Source organism: Felis catus, chromosome C1, assembly GCF_018350175.1.
Source record: "Felis catus isolate Fca126 chromosome C1, F.catus_Fca126_mat1.0, whole genome shotgun sequence".
Classification (NCBI taxonomy): Eukaryota; Metazoa; Chordata; class Mammalia; order Carnivora; family Felidae; genus Felis; species Felis catus.
Genome location: NC_058375.1, coordinates 50317528 through 50340758, shown reverse-complemented (window position 1 = coordinate 50340758; position 23231 = coordinate 50317528). Strand labels below are relative to the sequence as shown.

The window sequence follows — 23231 nt, the reverse complement described above, 5'->3', positions numbered from 1 at the left end:
TGCCTTCACCCCAAGCCCTGTACCTACTCTCGACCTGTCAACAAGAGTTGCTAAATGACTTTAATTCCAGTTTCGTAACTCTGAATAATAAAGACCAAAGTGTCTTCTATTGGCTGGAGTCGTCACCGAAAGGTAATGACTGATTCCATCCGACTTAAACTCCAAGCCATGCGTGTGTGAAATTGCTCTATTCACTTGAGTCCGAAATGTGTTTTGAGGACTGACTATACCTTTTTGAGAGCTGCAATAATAAGAGAGAAAATATGAAATTTAATGGGATAAATCACATTAAAGAGCTCAATACCCTGTAGCCATTAATATCCTTATTACCTTCTCTGATCTGTCCGCCCCACGGGAGGCACCACAGCCCGGGCGACCGTCCTGTCCTCTCTCTCGCTGGCCTTCTCTGCTCTGCACCTCCCCCTCCTCTCCTCAAGCTATAATCTATAAGAGTTCCCAGCTGCAAACTGATGGTTTCCGGCGGGGAGGTGCGGAGGGGGATGGGTGAAACAGGTGAAGGGGATTAAGAGTACACTTATCATGATGAGCACTGAGTAATGTATAGAATGGTTGAATCACAATATACACCTGAAACTGATATAACACTAAATGGTAACTGTACTTAAAAAAAAAGGGGGGGGGTTCTCTAACCCTCCCTCAGGGAGGATTCTCTCCTTCCTGGTCCTGTTGAACTGAGGCATGGTCACATGACATGCTCTGGCCAATGAAATGAGAGGGGCAGTGGTGTGTGTCAATTCCAGACGGAATCGTTAAAAGCCAGGCGGTGCCTTGCCATGCTCCATTTTCCTCATGCTAACACATCCAGCAATGGTTGAGATGGTAGCTGCTTTTCACCCTGGGTCCTAGAATGCATCAAGACCCCCACACAACCCTTGATGGACACGCAAAATGAGATGCAAATCTTTACTGTTGTAAGCCACTGAGGTTCTGGACTTGTTTGCATGGCAGCATAGATCCAGCCTAATCTGACTGACACGTGTTTTAGGATGCTCTCAGGGGACAGGACAAAAGTCCCTAATATGCCTGGAAGGCCTTGCAATATCTTGACTTAAATGTCAGGCTTCATCTTCTAACATATTTCCTCTCCTTTTCTTCTCTTCATCCAGACGGGCCATCCTTCCCTCCCTCAAAGGTGCCAAACTCCATCCACCACAGGCTGTTTGCACATGCTGTTCCCTCTGCCCAGAGCATTCTTCTTCCTGCCTGCCCCCTTTGCCAGTTAACATCTATCTGTCCTACTACATCTCGATGGGCTTTCACAGCACTATATATCCTTTATAAACTTCGTCACAACTACAAGCTTACCTTTGTTGCTATGTTTATTTGGATAATGCTTATTTTGCCCACTAGACTGTATACTTTATAAGAACAGTTGCTCAGTTTTTATTTACTTACTGTCCCTAGCCCCTGGCATAGTCTCTGGCACGTAATGGGTACTCGAATAATTTTTATTGAATAAATAGTTGAGTTGATATATTGTAGTGACTATGGTATGGAAGTTGGAAGCCGACTTCTTGGATTTGAATCCCACCTGCTACTTAGTTGTTGTATGACCTTGGGTGACTTATTGAATCTCTTTCTGCCTTAGTTTCCCCATCTGTAAATGGGGATGAAAACAGTGGTCTGTCTTTGAGGTGTCTGTGAGGATTAAATGGATTGAGATATACGTGCTGCTTGTGCACTTTCTGTGTCTGGTCTGCAAGCTCACCTCTCTATACTCTGTTCTGGGCGGGGGGGGGGGGGGGGGCTGGTAGTTTCCTTCCTACCTTTTCCGTACTCTCTTCCCAGATGGCGAGGCTTAGATCAAGCCAGAGACATTGGCGAAGTCTTAGAATACGAGGGAAGGGAGAGAGGGGATTTCTTTCTGGTTTCAGCTCCAGCCCACATGTGACAGCAGCAGAGGAGGCATTCGCCAAGAGCCTTCGCCTCCTTTCAGCTCTCCCAGCACCCACCGTGCCTCACCTCCTCAGAAGTACTGATACTGTTGGTTGCTTCCCCCTCAGCGATCCTAGCACCGACGTCCCCGCAGGAGTCTGTGACCATGCATGTGGTGCGTCCCACCTTCATGGCGCCCCCTCTCAGTAAAGACCCAAGTACCGACTGTGTGGATTTCCTCCTTGGAATGCCTAGGTTCCGCTAGCCCAACTTTTCCTTTTTGTGTCCCCAGCTCCAGGGCTGGTGGCTGTAAGCCTACAATTATTTCTCTGTAGGCTACCGCAGAGCCCCCTCTTGGAACACCTACCAGACCCTACTCCTGATTCCTGATTGGGCCCTCACTGATACAATATCTAAAGCACTTAGAAGAGTATCAGGCACAGAGGGAGCACGGGGTAAATGCTGCATTTGTCTAAGCAGGTGAGAAAACCAACAGTGCCCATCAGACCTCTGTGGAGGGCGCGATGTGCTCGCCATTTATCCAGGATAATGCCAACTCCCCGGTGCAGAAGGACCCATCCATACTCTTCCCCACTCTTCCCCGTTACTCACACAAGCACCCAGGTGTGATTTAAAGCAAATGAGGACACAGCTTCCATAGCATTAGCAATTTTTTATTTTTCCTTTTTTGTTGCATAGGAAATGCAGTACTTGCTTCCAGTAATTGTATTGTAATGTGAGAAGGTGGTAGCACTAATGGTTGAATACAAGAGTTAAACTAATCCACACCAGCTCAAAAAACCTGTGGAGATTTAGTTGAATAAGAATGGACGCCCACAGTGATTCTCAACCAATTACAAATTTTCACAGAACACAGTAAAACTAAAAGGGTAGCTATGAGAGTCAATACAAGTATACTAGAGGCACAGGGGGCCCGGCTCATAAAAACAAATGTCAAACCAAGTTATTAACACGGGGGGGTGTTTAGTTTCACAACGGATCTCTTTTCATCTCTGGAAGTGTTCGGTCCCCTACCCCCCAACAATTTAAAATGAAAAAAAAAAAAAAAAACCAAAAAACCGAGGTATCTTGAGTGGACAGATTTCCAAGGGTGGTGGGAAAGGTCCCCAGAGAACTTTGTTCTGCATTAAGAGGTCAAGGGTGTAGGGAAGGAGAATCACGTGTTTGCCTTTGAAAGTCTTTACTAAGGCCCTCCTAGAACCTGACAAAGCTCCAGCTCTAGGCTGAGTTAGTATCTCAGTGGTGACTCTACCAAACGCCTTCACAGTGCAGACAGGCTGGTCTGAGACCAGGGAGAAAAAAATGGAGCCGACCGCTCTCTCAAACCTCCACCCCAACATAGCCAGCGGCCTTGTGACCTTCGATTGAGATGTTAAAACAAAACAAAACAAAACAAAACAAAACAAAACAAAACAAAAAACATGCTGATGTATAGACTAGTACTAAAAAAATAAAAATAAAATAAAAAATAAAAAAAATTGAAAAGAAGACTAACACAAATAGAGTAGAGGGGGGAAAAGCTTCTGTCATTTTGAGAAGTCGAGCAGAAAACAGCAGGAAAAATAGCCCAGTTCGTTGGGCAGCTATTTGCCCTTAAAAGCACTGTGCAGATACAAAAGTTCACCGGGCATGACCTGGTGAGTGTTTCCTCTCCCCCCGCAGGTGCTCTGGTTGGATTAGAGGGGGCACTCCCACCATACAGTCCTGTGGTCCTGTGGACACACTTGGGAAATTGTGTTTTTTGAATTAAAACGCATAAGGAGCCCACATGTGAAACTCACGATGCCTGGCACACAGGCGAGGTCCTGCCCCCGCATGCTGCGGCCTCCCCGTTCTGGAGCTCAACTGCAGGTGGTCCCCTATCTTCCTGAGCATTTCCGGCATCTACACCCCATCTCCCCATTCCCCTCATCTGGTCATGTGACCCTTTTGGGCAGAAAAGGCAGATGGGTGCTGGTTTAGGGCGGGGGAAAGGTGAGATGAAACATTTAATTTGGGAAGCAAGTAGTTTCAAATTTAGACCCAAAAAAAAGTATATTTAAAAAAAATCCCGTGTTAATAGCAAACTTCTTTTTCTTATGAATCGGGCCCAAAGTTTGTACAGAGTTTTATTTCTGAAGAAAATATTGCAACTGTGCATGAAACTAAATAGCCATGTGATTTCTTAAAGATTTTTTTCAATTTTTTTTTTTCTTTTCATATGAGGAAGTCTGGTGTGAAGACGGATCAAGCATGGGTACCTGGCTGAACATTGTCCATTAAGAAAATGCTCCAGGGTCGGCATAGCTTCAGTCGAGGGTCAAGGAAAATGTCCCTCGCTTGGAAGTGTTCTCAGAGTGTCTTCGTAGCACAGTTCTTGAAATACAAATGGTCGTTTTGAGACAAGAGTCTTGCCAGGGACTGATTTCTGAAATCAACCACCCATGCTTGTCCCCTAGGAAGAAGAAAACAAAAAACAAAAACGAAAACAAAAACACAAGTAATACTGAATTTAAGTAAATGTATACCTCCAAAATACTGAAAACAGCCGAAATCAAGAAAGACAGAATTTGCGTTCTCAGTGAAATACCTTAAACCTAGCTGACAAGAACCAAGTCAGAAAAAAAAAAAAAAAAAGACTAACATAACTTTGAGTAATATTCATACAGTTCACTAAGCATTATGGAATAGCATGCATTAATATTGTACGGTTATTTTACATCACCTATACCAGAAGGTCCTGACTGACAGCAAAGGCTACCGGTGTAGAAAAATCTTACTTCAGAAGAGCAATATAATACAGATTTCACAGGCACTACATTTTAATATATCAGGTATTATGCTGGTTTTCTTATAATTCTTTCTGTCCTAAAGCTGGCATTATAACAATGACCAAAAAGGCAAGGATTGAAGTAAACGGAAAGTAGATACCAAAGTTGATATAGTTTTTTTTTTTCTTCAGATAGATTAGTGCATAGTTCTCATGCAGATAAACACTGCTATGCATTTACACTGTTGGAAAGCAGAGTGAATTGAGCCCAAGTTGTCACATTGGTGTAAATCATTTTGTCAGCCTGTTATAGCACCATGTAATGGATTTGCATTAAACATTAAATTGATTTCAGAATTGGTGACACAGTATTCACTACAGTTAAGTGCTATGGAACAGCTTCAATGTTACCTGCTATCTATCAAAGCAATTTTCATCCCACTGCTTTTTTATTGGAAAAAAAATAAAAGGAAAACATACGCGACACTAATTAGGCAAATGCACAGCCTTGGACGTGGAGAAGGCAGAGCGGGTTTACCGTCAGACAGTAAATACATGCATTGACTTCAGGACGAAATTGGCCTCGGAAGCCGATTTGAATGAAAGCCCTGCCTGTGGGCAGTGCAGCTTTCTGAGACGAGACTGTCCTGGGACAGATCTCGGGGTTGTGGGGGGGGGGGGGGTTGGTGAGGCGCCACTGAAGCTCTCCTTACACTATCATGCCAGTGGTGTTTTGAATTTGTTCTATGGAGGCCTGCTACCGGGAAAAAAAAAAAAACCTGACAGAAAGATAGAAGGAAAGAAAGAAATATGGGAGAGACAGAGACAGAGAGAGAGAGAGAGACCACCACCATTATGGACAAAAAGAGATTTCCAGAGACATGATGCAAAGTACATTAAACGACATTCTTAGAAATCCCTCCCCTCCCACCCCACCCCCCCAAAAAAAAATCACAAGGGAAAAAATGTTTTTCTTAATCCAGATTTTGTAAATACTTGATGATGCTGTAACTATAGAATTCAAGGTGTAGGGGGATAAGGGTTTGAAAAGTAAAAGACAAGCTTTTTGAGGGATGGGTTTTGCATATTGCTGTGGGCTGAATGAACACCATGACTCTGGAAAGTCGGGGTTCCCTTACACTTGGGCTGTCAGAGAATGAAGGATGCAAGCTTGGGGAGGTGTACTTTCTTGTTGTCGTGGGCTTGCAGGGGTGGGGGCGGGGAGGAGCTGACACCAATAGAGGCCATGCCAGGATGTGAAGAAACAGAAAAGTTTGCCCGAACCTCAAAGCAAAGTGAAAGGCTCTGGGATGGATAGAGTGGCATTAGGGAGAGGGCCTCTGCCCGTGAATGATCAGAAAAGGAGCATTTTAGTGGCAGGGGATGGGCCAGGAGGAAAAAAAAAAAAAAAGCATATAGAAAAATGATCAGATTTAGTGTTTGTGCCTCTGACTTCAGTTCCCAAAGAAAAAAACGTGGAGAGTGATTTGAGGGACTTCTCTTTGCCGATATTGTTAATGCCATTTGATGGGAGAGAAAAAATTCAAATGTGTCTCAGAATCAAGGGCGGGGCCTTTCCACTGGGCCAGCCCTCAGCCTGTCAGTCTACACACCCCAGGTAGCAAAGTCTTCCTCAAACATCTTCGCTTGGCTTTCATCTAAAAGGTAAACACTCAGCTTGTTGGTGTTTCTTTTTTCCTGCTTGATCACAACTGAACTAGTTTCCTGCTGCTTTCTGGACAATGAAACATGAACAAAAATGTAACTTAGTGTATTTAATACTTAACCCCTGTTCGTTATCACCCTAGACTGCCTCCTTAATGTTTTAAAGCCTTTAAAACATTTTTTTTTCCTGCAAATCTGTTCAGAGTTCCCTAATTTTAGCTTCATCAAACTGAATACAACAAAATACCTTCAAAAATACAGCATACCTGTAACGTCCATTTACAATGGTTTTTCAGTAGACCTATACTTCTCAAGCATAGGAATATGCTATACCATTGAGAGAAAAAAAAAAAAATAACTGTATTTAAATACTTACAAAAAAAAAAAAAGGAAACAGGAAAGTTTTAAACTTAAATCCAGTTCCCGAGGTGGGGGAGGAGGGCGGGGGGCGGGAAAGAAAGAAAAGCAATTCTATGAACGCTGCCTTTATAATGGACAATCAGAAATTTCACTAGGCTAATTTGACAGAAATGTTTCCTCATTTAAACAACATTACAAAAGTCCTGCGTTATAAAATAGGGTAGAATAAATCAGTGTAATCAATAAAACTATACAACAATACAAATTACATATCTTCTGAGCGGGCAGTTTATCCTCTCTCTTTGCAGTCATGACTACAACATGCTCACTAGAAACAACTAAAACTGCCCAAACTATTGCTTAGTTTGTTTTGTTTTAAAAAAAGGGTGCAATTTTATTGTATATACAACCAATTTACTGGTAATACCTTGGCTTATAGCAAAGGTTCTGACAAAATGTTTGTCTAGGCTTTTTTTCCCTTCACTGTGAAGCACTGAAAGCTGCTATTTTTTTTCTTTTTTTTTTCTTTTTTCTTTTTTTTAGTGCACATATGTCATAAGAAAGTAATGCCCAGCTAAGTGCTATCGGGGAAGGCGAATTATGCTGGCTGGCTATAGGAAGTGACACCATATACTGACAACCACACCACACAAGAGCGTCAAACGACTATTCAACCACTTATCAGACACATATGAAAATCCAAAATGTTTTATTTTATTTTTTTTTCCTTAAATAGAGATAACCAGTAAACAATTTTCAGAACTTGGAAGTTTAAAAACGTGCATATAAAAATGGGCATTATATCCTTTTTATTGAATGTGGATTGACTGCGGTCTGCTAAGAAAAATGGGGTGTGGGAGCTGAAGAAAAAGGAAGTTGTCTTTTTTTTTTTTTTAAGGCTTGCTTGTGAAAGGAACAGTTGTAAAAACAAAATTGCTTGAAGCAGGGTCAGCTTAGTGCTTCACAGTTTGACTGCTTCTCTAAGAGGAGCCCTTCCTGCGCACGTGCATTCAAAAATCACAAAAAAAGTACAAAGACAAACACCTAAAACACACTGCGTCAAGTGCAGCACCGACTTTGGTCAAATAAAAAAAATAAAAGAAAAATTAATAATCGCTAAGCTTTTCTACACGATATAAGCAGGTATTGCATATTTTCATATATCTGGGGGGAAAATAAAGGAAGACTCCAAATAAATTGTAAAATGCAGCAACATCCAAAATACTGATATTCTAAGCCATCTACAGATCTCAGAATAGCACTGCCACTGACCACAGAGGACAATAAAGACTACTCCTATCTGCGGAACAACTAACTTTCTATTTAGTTCTAGATGTTGAAACTGACGATGGCTGACATAAAAGTCACATTTACAAAAAGTGTCTCCAAATGCTTGACTAGGGAAAAACCCCTTTCAATAGAGGAGCATATGTGCAACAATTCCACAAATAATCGCTATCCAGGGCAAGGCACATTGATATGGAATTTTTGTTTTCGTGCAAATTAAGGAAAAAAAACAAAACAAAACAACATTGTTTCGGGGGAAAGATGAGGAGCAAAGTGTCTTCCCAAGAATTTCAGTTACTTGATTGTATAGGACAGTAGTAGAACCCTTCTGAAGGGCTGAAAAACATAGTTTAAAGGCAAGTGCCTAGAGTAGGGATTACAATATTGTGTCTTAATGCACTCTACTTTATCCTACATTAACTATATAAAAATTAGTTACTAACACTAGAACATGCAGAGACTTTCTCTGATCAGCAGGGCTTGCCAACCAGAACGTATATATATGTATAGTATAGGAAACCTTCTTGAAGTTGCATGGGAAGCAAAGGGGTGCTTCGCTGTCTGGTAGAAAAATCACTTGCACTTTTTTTTGTATGTTTTTTTGTTGTTTTTTTTGTGTGTGTGTTTGTGTGTGCGTGTGTGTGTGTGTGTGTGTGTGTGTGTTTACATAAGATACAGGACATTTGGGGGTGCAAACTTTTTTTTCCCTAACAGGTACCCTTGATCTGAATGGGCACCAGCATTTGTGTCAGTATTGGTTTTATCATCATCATCATTATTATTATTTTCCCATAGCCCAGTTCAGGGGCGCAAAGGTCTTTAAAAGTTCTGGACAATCTCTGGTACAATGAAGTGTCTGATAACTGATAAATCCTATGTTGCTGGATACATGTAAAAATTTTCAGAATTGGCATAATCCATTATAGTGACTTCTAGCTTATTATAAAATTAACAGATACCATGATTTCATTTTAGTTATGTGCTTTGATAACAGAAAATAATTAATTAGCATTTAATGTAGTTAACATATCGTGGTAAAAGCACCATTAGATTTGTTTTTTGTTTTTTTTTTTTTAATTTTCCTTCAGTTTTTAAAGGGATACAAGTTTAACAATAAAAAACATAAAAAGCAAAAATAGCTCCCCTTTTTCTTGCAAGGCTGTTTTTTTACCCCAATAATTTAGAGTCCTGGGGTGGAAGGACTTGAAAAACAAAAATAGAATTTTCAACAATCTCTATCTTACAAAGATATTTAGCTATCCAATGAAATTGCACTTTACTCATTTCAAAATTCGATTGTTTTGATTGATTCCTGTCAGTTTCTGTCAAAACAGACCATCTTCCCCATTTCCACGTGAATTTGTGTGTCATTGTTGAAATTGTTGAAAAAATGTTTTTTTTTTTAAATGTAAGTGCAGCATTTCACAACTTTTAAAAAACTGAATAGTAGTAGTAGTTTGTCATTTCGGAATTGTTCTGCAACGTGAGTGGATTCACTGTCCTTGTGGGCCATGTTATATATTTAACTGCTGACTGCTGAACCAAAACCAAACTAAAAGAAAAAATAAAAAAGGAACATAACTGCATTTTCTTTCTCCAATATGTTACAGAAAAACATTGCCCTTTGACTGTCCCGTAAGTTATATATTGCAGATCTCAGCTACTACAAAAGATTTAGTTCTCCATGTGCCTCCCGATGACTCAAGGAGGCTCACACCTGTGTGGGTAAATTCATGAAATACTGTGAAACAGCCAGGCTCCGTAAGGAAAGTGTGTTACAACGGGAAGTCAGTGAGCAAGGGTAGACCTCCGCTAGCCACATCACCTAATGCTCACGCTACCACGGGAACACTCCACGTGTTACAAAGCCCAACCATTTCCAGCACCATATGAGAAAATTACAACAGTCCCTAAAGTATTTAAAAAAAAAATCCCAAAAGGTTATGGCCTTTGCTGTTTGACCATAATGCTCGCTGTTTCCATGTACAAGTTGATTTGATTCTCCCCTTCCACTGACAGTGAAGTTGTAACCGCGCTGGGTTGAGGATGCGTCCATGTTACAGAGTTGAGAAGGGGTCAGGTGGTCTGTCTGGTGGATGGTGGGACGCTGCGACTTTTATCCCAGGTACCAGGACTGGAAGACAAAAGGAAGAGAGTGATTAGAGGTACAATTTGGAAAGTAACGTATTTTAGAAGTTGCCCTTCCAACCAAGAAATTGGGATCTGTATCAGGAATGAAGGGGAGGAAGGGGGGCGGAATTTTCTGGGGAGGTAGAGGATTGACAAACAGTAGTAAATATTGAGTCACTGAAGCTGATCTTATTCCTCTGAAGTTAAAACTCAATGTCTTCATTGAGGTTTGCCAACATTCTGAATGTGTCTTAAAAATAAAGTATTTGTGTGCCATATATATATATATATATATATATATATATATATATATATGGCAGTCTACAGGAGGGCACGGAGCTCAATCACCTGGTCACTGAGTCTTCGGTGCCCAGCAGTGCCTGGAGTAGAAGGTTCTCAACAAAAAAGTGTTCAATGAATGGACAATGGGTGAGGGGAGAGGTTTCACGGGCTGATCAAGGTCTATTTTGATGATTTTCACATCTTTTTTTTTTTAATATTCCCTCTTTTTAGTTATTTACATTTTATTTTAATCACCTGGTACTCATCATGACAGGTGCACTCCTTAATCCCCATCACCTATTTCTTCCATTCCTACCCACCTCCCCTCTGGTAACTATCAGTTTATTCTCTAGTTCAGAGTCTGTTTCTGGGTTTGTCTCTCTCTCTTCCCCCCCCCACCCTTTGCTTGTTTGCTTTGCTTCTTAAATTCCACACACGAGTGAAATCATATAGTACTTGTCTCTCACTTATTTCACTTAGCATTATACTTTCTAGCTCCATCCATGTCATTGCAAATGGAAGATTTCATTCTTTTTTATGGCTGAATAGTATTTCAGTGTGTGTGTGTGTGTGTGTGTGTGTGTGTGTGTGTGCATGCATATACACACATTCTTCATCAATTCATCAAGCGATGGACAGTTGGGCTGCTCCTATATTTTGGCTATTGTAAATAATGCTCTATAAACATAGGGGCGCATGTATCCCTTTGACGCAGAGTTTTTGTACATTTTGGGTAAATACCCAGTAGTGTGATAGCTGGATCCCAGGGTAGTTCTAGCACATCTCCTTTTCAATGAGATGTAGGCACTAAAGATGGTATTGTGACATTCTTTTAACAAGTACAGACAGTCAACAGTGATACAAAAATAAGTGGAGGTGAATTAGAAAAAGTGGCGTACAAGAGTTCTGAGTATTTAGGCAAGTCACAGCACCTCTTTTATACCCCGTCTCCTTATATGTGCATGAGGTAGATTTTATGACACAAAATGCTTTCAGCTCACTATTTCTAAAATGATATTTTCAAAAATGACAGATAACAATCAAGTGATATCAAGACCCCACCCTATTAGCTGCCATGAGGTCCAAATGACAAAAACGAGGCCACTGCATAGCCTGTGTTCATGCTTTTGCTCATTCAGCATTTATTTAGAGCCTTCCATATGCCTGCTGGGCCCTGTTACCAGTTACCTTTACAAAAATCCTCAGGTGATGAGCTTTGGACAACAGTCCGGTGATACATCACTTTATATGCTGGAGTTTCTTTCTCTGTTGCCTACACAAAGTGACCAGTTATGGTCTAATATCAGAGTCAGTTTCTCAAGTGAAATAGAGAAGCATGTGGCTTTCGCCAACTTTTCTCTGGTGATACCCTGCCAAGTTCACCATATTCATCATTCACAGCAAAAGCATCAACTTCCAGCAACAGTGAATGCCTGTGAAAATCACTGAGTTGGCACTCTCAGAAAGGGGGTACATTTGAGTTGATTCAGTCCAATGAAGGTTCATCGGTGCCCAGGAGATTCAATTAGGTGAATTAAGGACTCTGATACCAGGGATAAATGGCAAAGTGATAGCTACATGGAGGTGGGTATGAGATTTCCTGGTCACACAAGCTACCTTTGATTTCCAGAGGACTTGAAACACCTAAGCCTAAACCGTAAAACGACTCATCCTGGGTACTTTTCGATGTTCTTCTTTGACCACATGCTTTGAGGGAACACAATATAGCCTCTTGTGTCCCGAAAGGAAATCATCCTGGCAATACACGGCCTAAATCCAACTGGACAAAAGGAAGAAGAGGGGGGAAGAGAAGAGAGGGCAGGCAAGCCCCCAAACCGTATTTTTAGTAGGCCTCTCCTACTCACGCTGATGGACTCACGCTGCAGCTGCATTCTCTCGTCAACAAAACAGTCTCAAAGTTTGGGTGCGTCAAATCACGCTTACAGATTTTCTGCTCTCACACTTTCTAAGTCAGTTGTGAAATCCCAGCCTTCTTCAATCTGACACTGCATAGTAGCTCTTGAAGCAAACATCGGGGACCCAGGGAGTCAGCAGGGGGAGCAGTTTTCCATACCACGGTTTCTGGACACAACCTCAGAGTGCTACAAAAATCTGCAATGCCTCTGCACTTCTCTTAAAAAGCAAAGCAAAAAAAAAAAAAAAGTTTCTTCACACATCTTACTATTCAGTGTGTGCCTTGCCGACAAGGTTACCCCAGAGCAGCTCTGTAATCCTTCACTGAAATAGGCTTTATTGATTGCTCTGGTCTATTGTTCTCTTTTCAAGTCCCCCAAGTTCAAGTTCATCCTGGTGTTACATCATGTCTGGTTGCTAAGAGCAACCAGACAGACCCAGACGTGACTATCATTAGCAAGAAACCCTCCGTTCTCCTCCCACCAACCTTCCAGTGGCTCTGACGTAGCAGGCCCACTGCAAACACATTGAAGTATTTATTCTGCCTAATTTATGACCTACACAGCAAGCAAGACCCCCACTCCAAAAACCAACACTGTTGTATATTTAATTAATCTGTCTTTCTCTGGCACTTGGGAAAGTTAGACAAAGGACTAATTATTGTGTTTCACTCTCCATACTTTTCTTTGGTGGGGGTGTGTGTGTGTGTGAATATTTGCATGGGAAAGAAAACTACAAGGCCTAGCATTGCCCCCCCCCCACTTTTTCTTTTTGCCCTATTGACATTTCATGAAATACTTTAGCTGCTTAAGGGAATTAGAAAAAAAAAATGTGATGTGAATGTTACTCCTTCTGAGTTGGTATTCAGTAACACAAATCAACTCATGACATGTTTAAATTTAAATGCTAACCACACACTCTCAGAGTTACTTTAAAGGTTAGTTTTTAATCAATAGAAGTTGCTGACTCCGGGTTTTTGAGCTGCGCACTGCAGCTCTTGGGCTTTTGTCTAACGTTAGAGCTTTCAAACTTTTTTTTTTTTCCTTGAGATGATTTTAGCAATGATTTTCAGACACAGAAGGCTATTGTGCTCTGACCAGCAACATGTCAATAGAGAAGCGAGTTGCCCTGTGGTGTGGTGTCAATATGACTCCTGAAGACATGGGTTGGGGGTCTTTAATAACCCGTGAAAAAAACTTAATTAACCCTTTCAGGCCCAAACCAAAACCTATTCTTAAACTTTTTCACTCCTGTAATTTGACCATTAGTACTTATTTCAACATCACACTAATCTTCATGACAATGAACCCAGCTACTTGACCAAGGCTTTCCCCAAATGGGAAGTCAATCCTTTAGGGGAGCCATACAGGGAATTTGTTTTTTGTTATTTTTTTTGGTTTTTGAAGTTCTTTTTGGGCGGGGGGGGGGGGGGGGGGGGGCGGAAATGAGGTCTCTTTGATTAAATCATTCCTTTGCAGAGATAGCAGATAAACAGTTATAATCATAATCAAAAAACGTATCCATTTCACTGACTTATTTTCTCATGATCTGTTTGTAACTGAGACATTCCTAATTCCTTTATGGGGAATGTTATAGCTGCACATGTATAAGCCGCTTGATTTTTAGAGACTTCCATGAACTACTACTAACATCAAATGGACAAGATAGTGTGTGGAAAAGCCTGCTTTTCTCTTCTTGTGATATTTTGTTAGCAAATCTATTATGCAAGCAGTGCCAGTTTCAAAATATCACTTGAAGAATGACTCTGCGCATTTTCTTCTTGGGTCGTACAAGCAAAATATAAAAAACAGTCTGAGGTTGTTAAATTGTTGGGGTTGGGTAGCAAAAAATCACCAGGAAAATGGTGCCACCCTAAACAAAGTTCATTGATGGAGAGTCAAAAAATGGTCTTCAGATATGTACTGATGCAAGCTTATATTTTATATGGTTTCTGCCTTCATACTTTATATGCCCTTAATCTAACCTACTGTATCCAGATGGACTACAAAGGAATCTCTCTGTCCCTTATCTGCAGCGAGTTCCAATATTACAATACAATATAGGATGATGTTATCTTGATACATTTACATTAAGGAAGTAAACACAGAGCTTTGATCTATTTTTTCCTCAGGGACTTTCAGCTCTAGTTGTTTTGGAGGTCCGTAAATCCACAACTCCCACAGAAGCGCTAGTTAAGTAAAATTACCCTGCTACACTCACAATTTCTACAGTTTGGGATGTGCTGGGGTGGGGGTGGGGGGGCGAAATGGCGGGGGAGGGTAATTGTCCTCTCTCAGTGTTCAAGGTGAAACATCAAAAGAAACCTGCAGTCCAGGACCGGAGCTCAGCTTTCCTTTTCTCCAGTCAAATGAAGAAGTAATCTCATCAGGTTGGAAAGTGCTGACTAAGGATTTAATAAAGTGCCTGCAGATGTGGCGTCTCTAAGGTATTCAACTCATGTAATGCAAAACAGCTCCACGCTGAATGTGCTTATAAAATTTCATTTAACCATTGCAGCGCGAAAAAAAAAATTTTTTTTTCAGTGTTCTCTAAGGAGTTTTATCACACTTCCCGCCCCTTAATTTACAGCTCCATGAAAGTTGGAATCCCATTCTGCTGGGATTCTGGAATACTCACAGTAGTCAGGTTTTATGAGCCATAAACAATATCTATCCGGCTGCATCCTAAACAGGAAGGCTGAAATAGCAGTTGGCACCCTCTGGCAGTGCCAGGCTCTCTCCTTCCTTATGCCCCACGGGGAGCAATTAGGAAACTCTTCCAAACTTTGGTCATGAGGTGGCCCGAGACATGGTTGAAGAAGACTCAGCTCCTTAGTGAACGACACACATTCTAATGTGAATAACAACTTTTTTTTTAAAGGCCTTTTATAGACTCTTCTCACTAAGAGGGCAGGATGTATATCTTAACAACAAAAGGAAATACAAGTCTCTTTGAGATAGCTAATATTTTACTTTAACCAAAAAAAAAAAAAAACCCCAACAAAAAAAGGGAGGGTGCAGGGGGTGTGGATGGGGAGGGTGGAACAGACTGTGACGCAGCAGAATCTGTTTTTCAAATTAAAAAGTTAAACAAAAGGCCTCAAGGGCAAAGTTGAACACTGCGGAAGGAGGCTGTTAATGTGGAATCCAGAACTGGGTGTGACGCCTCGTTTTCTTCTCCACACAAGGTGGGTTATTTAAGGACATTCACACACATAAAAAGGAGACATGCAGATACAGGGGGGCCTCTGTCCCCACCCCGCGGGCAGGCCCGCCTGTTCATCAGCCCCAAAGAGGACGCTACCAACCAGGACCACATGAGTTGTGGTCACCATTTTGACTCTTCTCTTGAGGAAGTGCTGTATCTCTGCGGGGTCACACTCATCCAGTTAGTCATTTTTGGCTTCCTGCTCTTGTTTGGAGGAGCAAAAAGCCCAAGGTTTAGCCCAAATGAGTTGCCCTTGGCAAATCAGCCAAAAGCCCCATAGCTCCCCCGCCCCCTTTCAAGACAACAGAAATGGACCACCTTCTGAGTTTCTCACATCAGTAGACACCATTTTGGAGCACTTCTTCCCTCAATCCACAAGCACTAGGGGCCTAATGTGTGCTCGGTGCTATGTACACTAGGCTCTGGGGGGAGACTCCTTTGAGTCGTTGTGCAGAAAGAAGGAACTGAATTGCAGCCTTCTATAGCTTTCATTGCTGTTCTCACAGTAGGATCTTTATCAACTTAATATCAACGGATGAGGATGAGCATCCAATGTCCCAGGGACCCAGGATTGAGTCCTACTTTTTCCCTTAACTAGCTGTGGGATTTGAAGTAAGCTGTCCTCGGGCCCCCAGAGGGTTGCCGTGAGGGCCATTCTGCATTACAGGAGAGGAAGGCAGATTTTCACACTGGTTTCTTCTGAAAAAGGTGCCATGCTGTACACAGGTGTCAGTTATTGGTATCGCCAGCCATGGGCTTTGATCCCTGCCGTCATTTTTCTTGTCTGATTTTGTTAATTAAAGAAAACCTGTTTTCAATAACGCTAAACCAAGACTTGTTTATTGTACAGGAAACTGTTAAAACATTAATGGGCCATGATTGGCCCCACTTACCTTTGTGGCCTTATCTTTTCGCTGCTTGTACTCAACACTTGTGCTGTGTTAAACTTCTTCCAGATCCCCCAAAGCCAAATGCTTTCTCCCTGCTGGGCCTTGGCACGGGCTGTCCCCCTCTCCTTGGCTTGGCTAACACTTGCTAGCTCTTGCGTTCTCAGATTAGCATCCCTTCTTCCAAGGGGTCTTTCTCGAGGCCTTTCGTCCCGGGGTTTACCTCTGTCATAGTCACTGAGCTTTAATTACCTGTTTTCTCCCCAAGAAAATGGATACATTCTTGAGTGCGGCATCCCCAGTGTCTTGCCCAGTGGCTGGCACAGAGTAGGCACTTACTAAATACTGTCAAGGAAAGAAGGAAGGAAGGAAGGAAGGAAGGAAGGAAGGAAGGAAGGAAGGAAGGAAGGAAGGAAGGGGCGAGCTATCTTAGAGGTTCTGGAAGCCTGGTATCAGTTACACCAACAGAGCATTTAGATGGATGACTTCTAGCATGGCTGTGCCATATCCGTGCTCACGTCACATGGCCATGCCTCCCCAAATGACAGGCGCTCTCCCGAGAGAGAGAGGAACAGGTCTCCACACGCCACCCCAGGCAGTTCTGACTAAAGAGCTGCTGCAGTGGGACCAACTGTGGCCAACTGCGTCAGTAGCATGTGCAATAGTTTTGTAACATGGACTGCTGCCTACTTACTACAAGCACAGAGGAGTTGTCCAAACCACCACTCCCTGGAGAGTGACCGTGCTGCTCCCGGCCAAGACCTCTGTTTGGTTCAAACCTCAAGACGGGAAAACACTAATCTTTTTACCCAATGAGCCATCCGGCACCTCCAAACCTTGAGAGTACGTACACAACCCAGTTATTCCGACCGTTGTTCCAAAGTCTAACTCTTTCGCTGTATTCCAACTTGCCCTAGTGTTTGCCTCACCATCAAGTAATGTTTTTTGTTTTTGTTTTTGCCCCCCCCCTTTACATTTTCATCTGAGGAATCTTTTACCTCACGAAACCAGAGACTTCTGAATTAACAACGGCACTCGGGCCCATTCACATTTGCTCTGCGGACTTCCTGGAGGGCTGTCCGCATTGCGGTAGAGCTGGGGCCCTGGAGGCCGAGTTAGCAGAACCTCATCATTTAACTAGTATGCACCATTATGTACTGGTTAAATCATCTTAGGCGAGTTAGCATTCCCCAATCTTGGTTTTAGACTGCATGAAATGGAGATAACAACTTTATCAGTTTTTATGGGGATTAGATGAGCTAATGCCTGGACAGAGGCAAGCACAGAAAACCAGAACGCCAGGGTAACCGGATTCTCTAACTGTAGCATGTGGACAGGCCCTAAGGTCCACGTGAGACGCAAGGAGGACCGGTTCCCTTGGCAAGTCATGGCCCGACAAGGCGTTTTTCTCTCATTTAATGATATAATTTCTTAGTTAAAAGTAGCAGCTGCATCAGTTCCATTTCCCCAGTTGCAAGAGAAAGTTCTTGAGAAAATAAAAATCTGTCTTTAATTGCGGTATTAAAATCAGAACAGCGAAACCAACCACACAAAAGGAATTGGCTCAAGTTTATGAAAGGCATTTGGGCCCTTGCCTTGCTAGGCTCAACTGCACGCCTTGGAAGTTGGGGGTGAGCGGGGGAGAGGGGAGGCGGGGAGGGAGGGAGTAGTCAGGCAACCAAGTGGGACAGAAACAATCCTATTTTGGTTTTTGTTAGCGAACGGCATACTACATAGATCAGAGACTTCTTATAAAATACAAACCCCCACTGTACACAAAGCACAGGAAAATGTGAGGAAAAAAGGGAAAAACTAAAAGCAGCTTAGGGTGTGTTAACGCTGCTATTCTGTCAGCTTAAAGAGTATTTTATGCTTGATCAACAGCTCTTTTTTATTGTGCTTTTCTTTCATTCATTCAAGACATCAAAGCCGGGCACCACCAGTGTACCTGCCTTCTGGAGCCGCTTGTGAGGGGGTTCTAATGAAGCACGACTCTGGGAGCCGGAGACCCCCGTGGACACGGCAGTTCAAAGGGAATATTTCAACAATGATTACATTTTGTAAATCTTTTTATGAAAGAGACAGCTTATTTCCTGCTTTTTCATGAAAAATAGATTCTATCCATTAAAGTGAGCCCGCGCCACGGAAGCTGCTTGAGATCTGAGGTGCAGCGTGGAGATTAAGGGGACAACGACCCGATGAAATCGTCCAGAGTTCCTATCTGTTTGGCTGGGTTAGCACCGCCGGATTTTCTGGGTGGAGCCCAGACAGTGCCCGGATGGATGGCTCTGCCTCGGAAACGCAGTGACAAGGGCGCTTCGCGGTTTATTTTCAGGAGGGCCTGGTGTTTACTGTTTGTTCTTTTCTCTTTTTTCTTTCCTTTCTTCTTCCCTCCTTCTCTTCCTTCCTTCCTCCCTTCCTCCCTTCCTTCCTTCCTCCCTTCCTTCCTTCCTTCCTTCCTTCCTTCCTTCCTTCCTTCCTTCCTCTTTTCTTCCTTCCTCTTTCTTTTTCTTTCTTTCTTTCTTTCTTTCTTTCTTTCTTTCTTTCTTTCTTTCTTTCTTTCTTTCTTTCTTTCTTTCTTTTTCTCTTTCCTTCCTTCCTTCCTTCCTTCCTTCCTTCCTTCCTTCCTTCCTCTCTCTTTCTTTCTCCTTCCTTCCTTCCTTCCTTCCATTCTTTCATTCTTTCTTTCGTTTTTTGAGTCTACGAAGTCCAACCCAAGTATCAGAAAGCATTAAGGCAAGCCCTTTTACCGCACAGAGGAAAGATGAAAGATTTTAGTTACAGATTCATTAAACGTTGTGTTTTAATGCCCTGAAATGGGACAAACCCTTTTGCATGTGAGAAGTTTGCCATTAAAAAACTGGCTCTGGTTTGAAGATACAATACAGGCTTTATTATTGGCTAATGTCTGCCCCAAAGGCAAAAATAGAGAAGGCAAGCTACCCTTTCGTGATTTTTGATTTTCAGTTTTAAGATCATCTTTCCTCTAGTCTTTTTTTTCCTTTTTTTTCTTTTCTTTTCTTCTTCTTTTTTTTATTTTTTGTTTTTTGGTGGCAGAGAGAGTTGAGTACAGTAGGGATGGCAGAGAGAATATGATTTCCTAGGGAGCTATGAAATGAAAAAAATGTATGTTTTCTACACATCAGATTCCAACTTTAATTAAATGCCTGTTGTCTAACAAGCACAGACAGTCACACTTGGGGCTGGCCCAATGGTGGCCGGGGGAGGTAACCTTTCTTGTTTAAAAAGAGAGGCGTGGGAGTGGAGGTCAGAGCTCAGCAGAGCGTGGCCACATTGTAATAATCATTCCACCCAGTGCTTCTCTGCTCCTGCTCTTCCCCCAGAGCGGAAAAGACCTTCCCAAACACCACTCAGGTTCACGGCGCATCTATCATGTAGATTTGGTGTTGGGATTGTGCAGGTAGAGAAAGTCTGGAAAGGGGAAAAATAACATTAAAGCGAAAAGTAGTCCAGTTATTACAAAAATTCTCGCAGAGCTATCCTGCAATAGGATGACAGAGGATCTGGTTCTTTGCCAGGAACGAATTCCCAAACTAACCTTTTCAGCCAAGAAGCCCCTTTTAGGCACTGGATGGCATCTGCCACCTTTGCACCTTTCCACCCCAGCTGGCACCAACTGCGAAGGCCCAGAGCACAGGTCTTTGCTTCCTACCCCTTTTAAGCGCCCTCTGTTCACGGTCCAGGCTCCTTCCTCCCGTCCTTTCCAGCCCCGTTTCCGGCCCCCTTCCCACCCCTCTAGCCAGTCTCTTTCTCTCCCTCTCCACCTGGGTTTGAGCCCCCCACAGGAATGAGGGCAGACCCCTCCTCTCCCAAAGTCCACACAAACCAACAGTCCTTCCTACTCCATTCACTGGATTAAGAAAGGCCTCGAAGAAGAGCTCAGTCAGCTGCAACCACGACCACCCCGCCTGGCAGCTGGAGTGGAGGGCTTCTGGAGTGAGCCAAAGAAACGAGGCTCAGAAGCAGATTTGGGACAGAAGGTGGAGGAGGTTGGGGCATCTTAGTTCTCTCATTCACGAGGAAAGAGGGGCTGGGGAGATACACCTCCTCACTCACGGGACTGTGAATCGGGAACCACCCCCCCCCCCCACTCCAGTCGCTGGTTGCCCTGGGACTTAGGCACACAAGGAGGCCGCTCTGATCGTACTCACAAAAACCCCATTCCTAAACTTTCTTTACCTTCCAGGAACGCCTGCGTTTCGATTTCACTAGTTCCAGGACTTATCTTTTCCTCGTTCACAGTGTGGATGGGATGCTGGGGTAAAACTGCTCATGTCCCTCATTGAGGCTGGAGTGAGCTTGGCCATGGAAAATGCCAGAGACTTAACTTCTAGTTTTTGTGACTTAGGGGGTCCAACTTAACTTATCTGCAAAACAGGCCTGGGTATACCAGTTATCTCAGCATTTGGGGCAGGAAATAACAAACATAAAAAGACAAAACTTTGAAATACTGGCCTAAATGACTTTGAAATGCCGGCCCCAAGCTCAAGCAGCATCATCACGGGAGGCGTTGCTGGGATCTGGATGGCATGGGGTGGGGTCAAGGCTTCCTCTGGGCCAACTACCCTCCATGGAAATGGAATGGTTTCCCCGAGCCCAGTCAAAGCTCCATGTGGTATCCCCGAAAGCACACACCAGGGATCAGTGAACAATGCTTTCCTCCTCCTTCTGAAAATGTGGTGGGATTTAGGGTTTTATGGCAACACAACTTGTCTTTGTTAAGACGTGACTTGCAAAACAAACCCACATGGGGGAGTTGGCAGTTTCAAATGACAGTACTTTTTTTTTTTTTTTAATGCTGAAACAGCAAATGCTTTTTATGTTCAGATTTATTTCCTTCTAAATTTGTAGATTAAATTTACAACTGAGCAATATTCATTACTACAAACAATTCGATTCTTCCTGAATATTTCTCAGGGAGGTGAGTGGGAAGCCTCTTGGCGGGGCTGGGGTGGGAGGGGGGGTTGTTGAACAAAGTCCCACAACGTTAACACTCTGTGTGAAGGGTCTTTTCAATGGCTTGGACATAGACATGATATATATGACTGGCAGTGCTACCTGGCTTCCCTGTCAGGAGTCTATGCTTCTTAGAGAGAGGTAATATTACACTAACATAGAAAAATTGGATTCATTTTTATCTTTTTAGTCATGACTTTAGAGAGGGTGGAGATCTCCCAGGCAAAGATTACTGAAGACAGATTTAAGCATGTGTTTATACAATCAAGCCATGGAAACAAAATCACCTACTTTGCGTTCAGATAAATTCTACCTGGTAGGGCTCGTCCAGTAACTGACATTCAGGAACAAACCCACAACTTATGCACACAGTGCTAATCAAGAACAGCTATACATTCCACTATCATTTTATTAAATTTTAATGAAACCAATTACACATTGGACTGTTCTATGTTCATTGGCTTTTTTTTTTAACTTTTTTTTTTTTTAACATTTATTTATTATTGAGAGACAGAGAGACACAGAGCATGAGCAGAGGAGGGGCAGAGAGAGGGGGAAACACAGAATCCGAAGCAGACTCCAGGCTCTGAGCTGTCAGCACAGAGCCCAACGCGGGGCTTGAACTCACAAACTGCGAGCCGAAGTCGGTCACCCAACCAACTGAGCCACCTAGGCGCTCCTGTGTTCATTGGCTCTCTAAATATCCTTTTTTTTTCTTGCTAAATCACTATACAGATAGGAGATCCTATCGTTCATTTTGCATGAATGGTGGTAGTTTCAAGGGATACCTACTAACTTTTGCTGGATTCTGCAATCACAAAAATCTTGCAGCTAATACCACGTTAGCTACCTTAAAGGCACTGAGTTAAAAAATAGAAGATTTTTCTTTCTTTTAGAGAAGTGAATTGTCTGAGCTAAAATATGGCTTCCCGTTGTACTCCATCAGCCTCTCGGTGTTGTTCTTCAGGAACATGTTTATGAGTTCAAGTTCAGGTTTGAACTAAATAAAACACTCCTCAGGAGTTTATAAGTGAGCCTCATTTACATGTGCTCCCTCTGAACTCTGCCAGCCTCAGTGCACCAGTTTCCAAGGCTTGGTGAAGGAATGTTTTACAGTTGGAATCTGTACTGCTTTCTCAGGCATTTCAGACTCTGAGATTGGGCAGCACAGCGTTAGTGAGTATTAAAAGTTTCCTCGGATCTGTTATAAAGTCAAAGAAAGAGAGAAAGAAAGACAACAAGACAGGGGCTGGGAGAACTAACTGTATCCTCTTAATTTCCTCTATAAGGCTTTCAAGTTAACGTTCCAGTTAAAAACTAAGTAACAGATTCTAGATGTATGTTCTAGAATTCCATAGCCATGGCTTCAAATTTCTTGGCGATCATTTTCAGCATTCTCAATGCATGTGTATTCCCTTCAAATATAAAAACTAGGGTTTGCTTAAACTGTTTTTCTGCCTTGAAAATGAAGATAAAGAGTGTTATGATGATAAATGTGCCAGCCCAGAAGGGGCTTTTCAGGTCAAAAAGATCTTGGGGATTTTTCAGGCAATAAAGGTACACTAGAGAGGAAGAAATAGCTCTTTTGGGTTTGGAACCAGGAGGAATTGAAGTGGGGATTCTAAATGCTATCATATGGAACCAACCTGGAGAGAGCGGACTTCGTGACTCAGTGGAGTCAAGGTTAAGTCCAGGAGTTCAGAGAAAGCAGCCATGGTCTTCATGGGCAGAAATGAAAAGACAACCGAAGAAACAGCACCATGGACTCTGCCACTCAACTTCTCTCTGAATTTATCTAGCAAGAAAGTAGGTATAGGAGTAATACACCAATGATGCAGGGCCTCAGGGTTACTTTA

At 42.6% G+C, this 23231-nt stretch overlaps 1 protein-coding gene across 9 annotated transcripts in view; it reads right to left on the bottom strand.

The window, feature by feature from the left end:
• Positions 1–2554: 2554 nt before the first annotated feature.
• The window catches only part of NFIA (nuclear factor I A), a 376336-nt gene continuing 355659 nt past the window's right edge, over positions 2555–23231 (bottom strand). For all 9 annotated transcript variants that reach the window (XM_019837122.3, XM_045035930.1, XM_045035932.1 and 6 more), the window contains one exon: positions 2555–10112. In XM_019837122.3, coding sequence (XP_019692681.1) covers positions 10095–10112 — 18 coding nt within the window. In that variant the 3' untranslated portion in view covers positions 2555–10094. The remainder of the gene's footprint in view (positions 10113–23231) is intronic.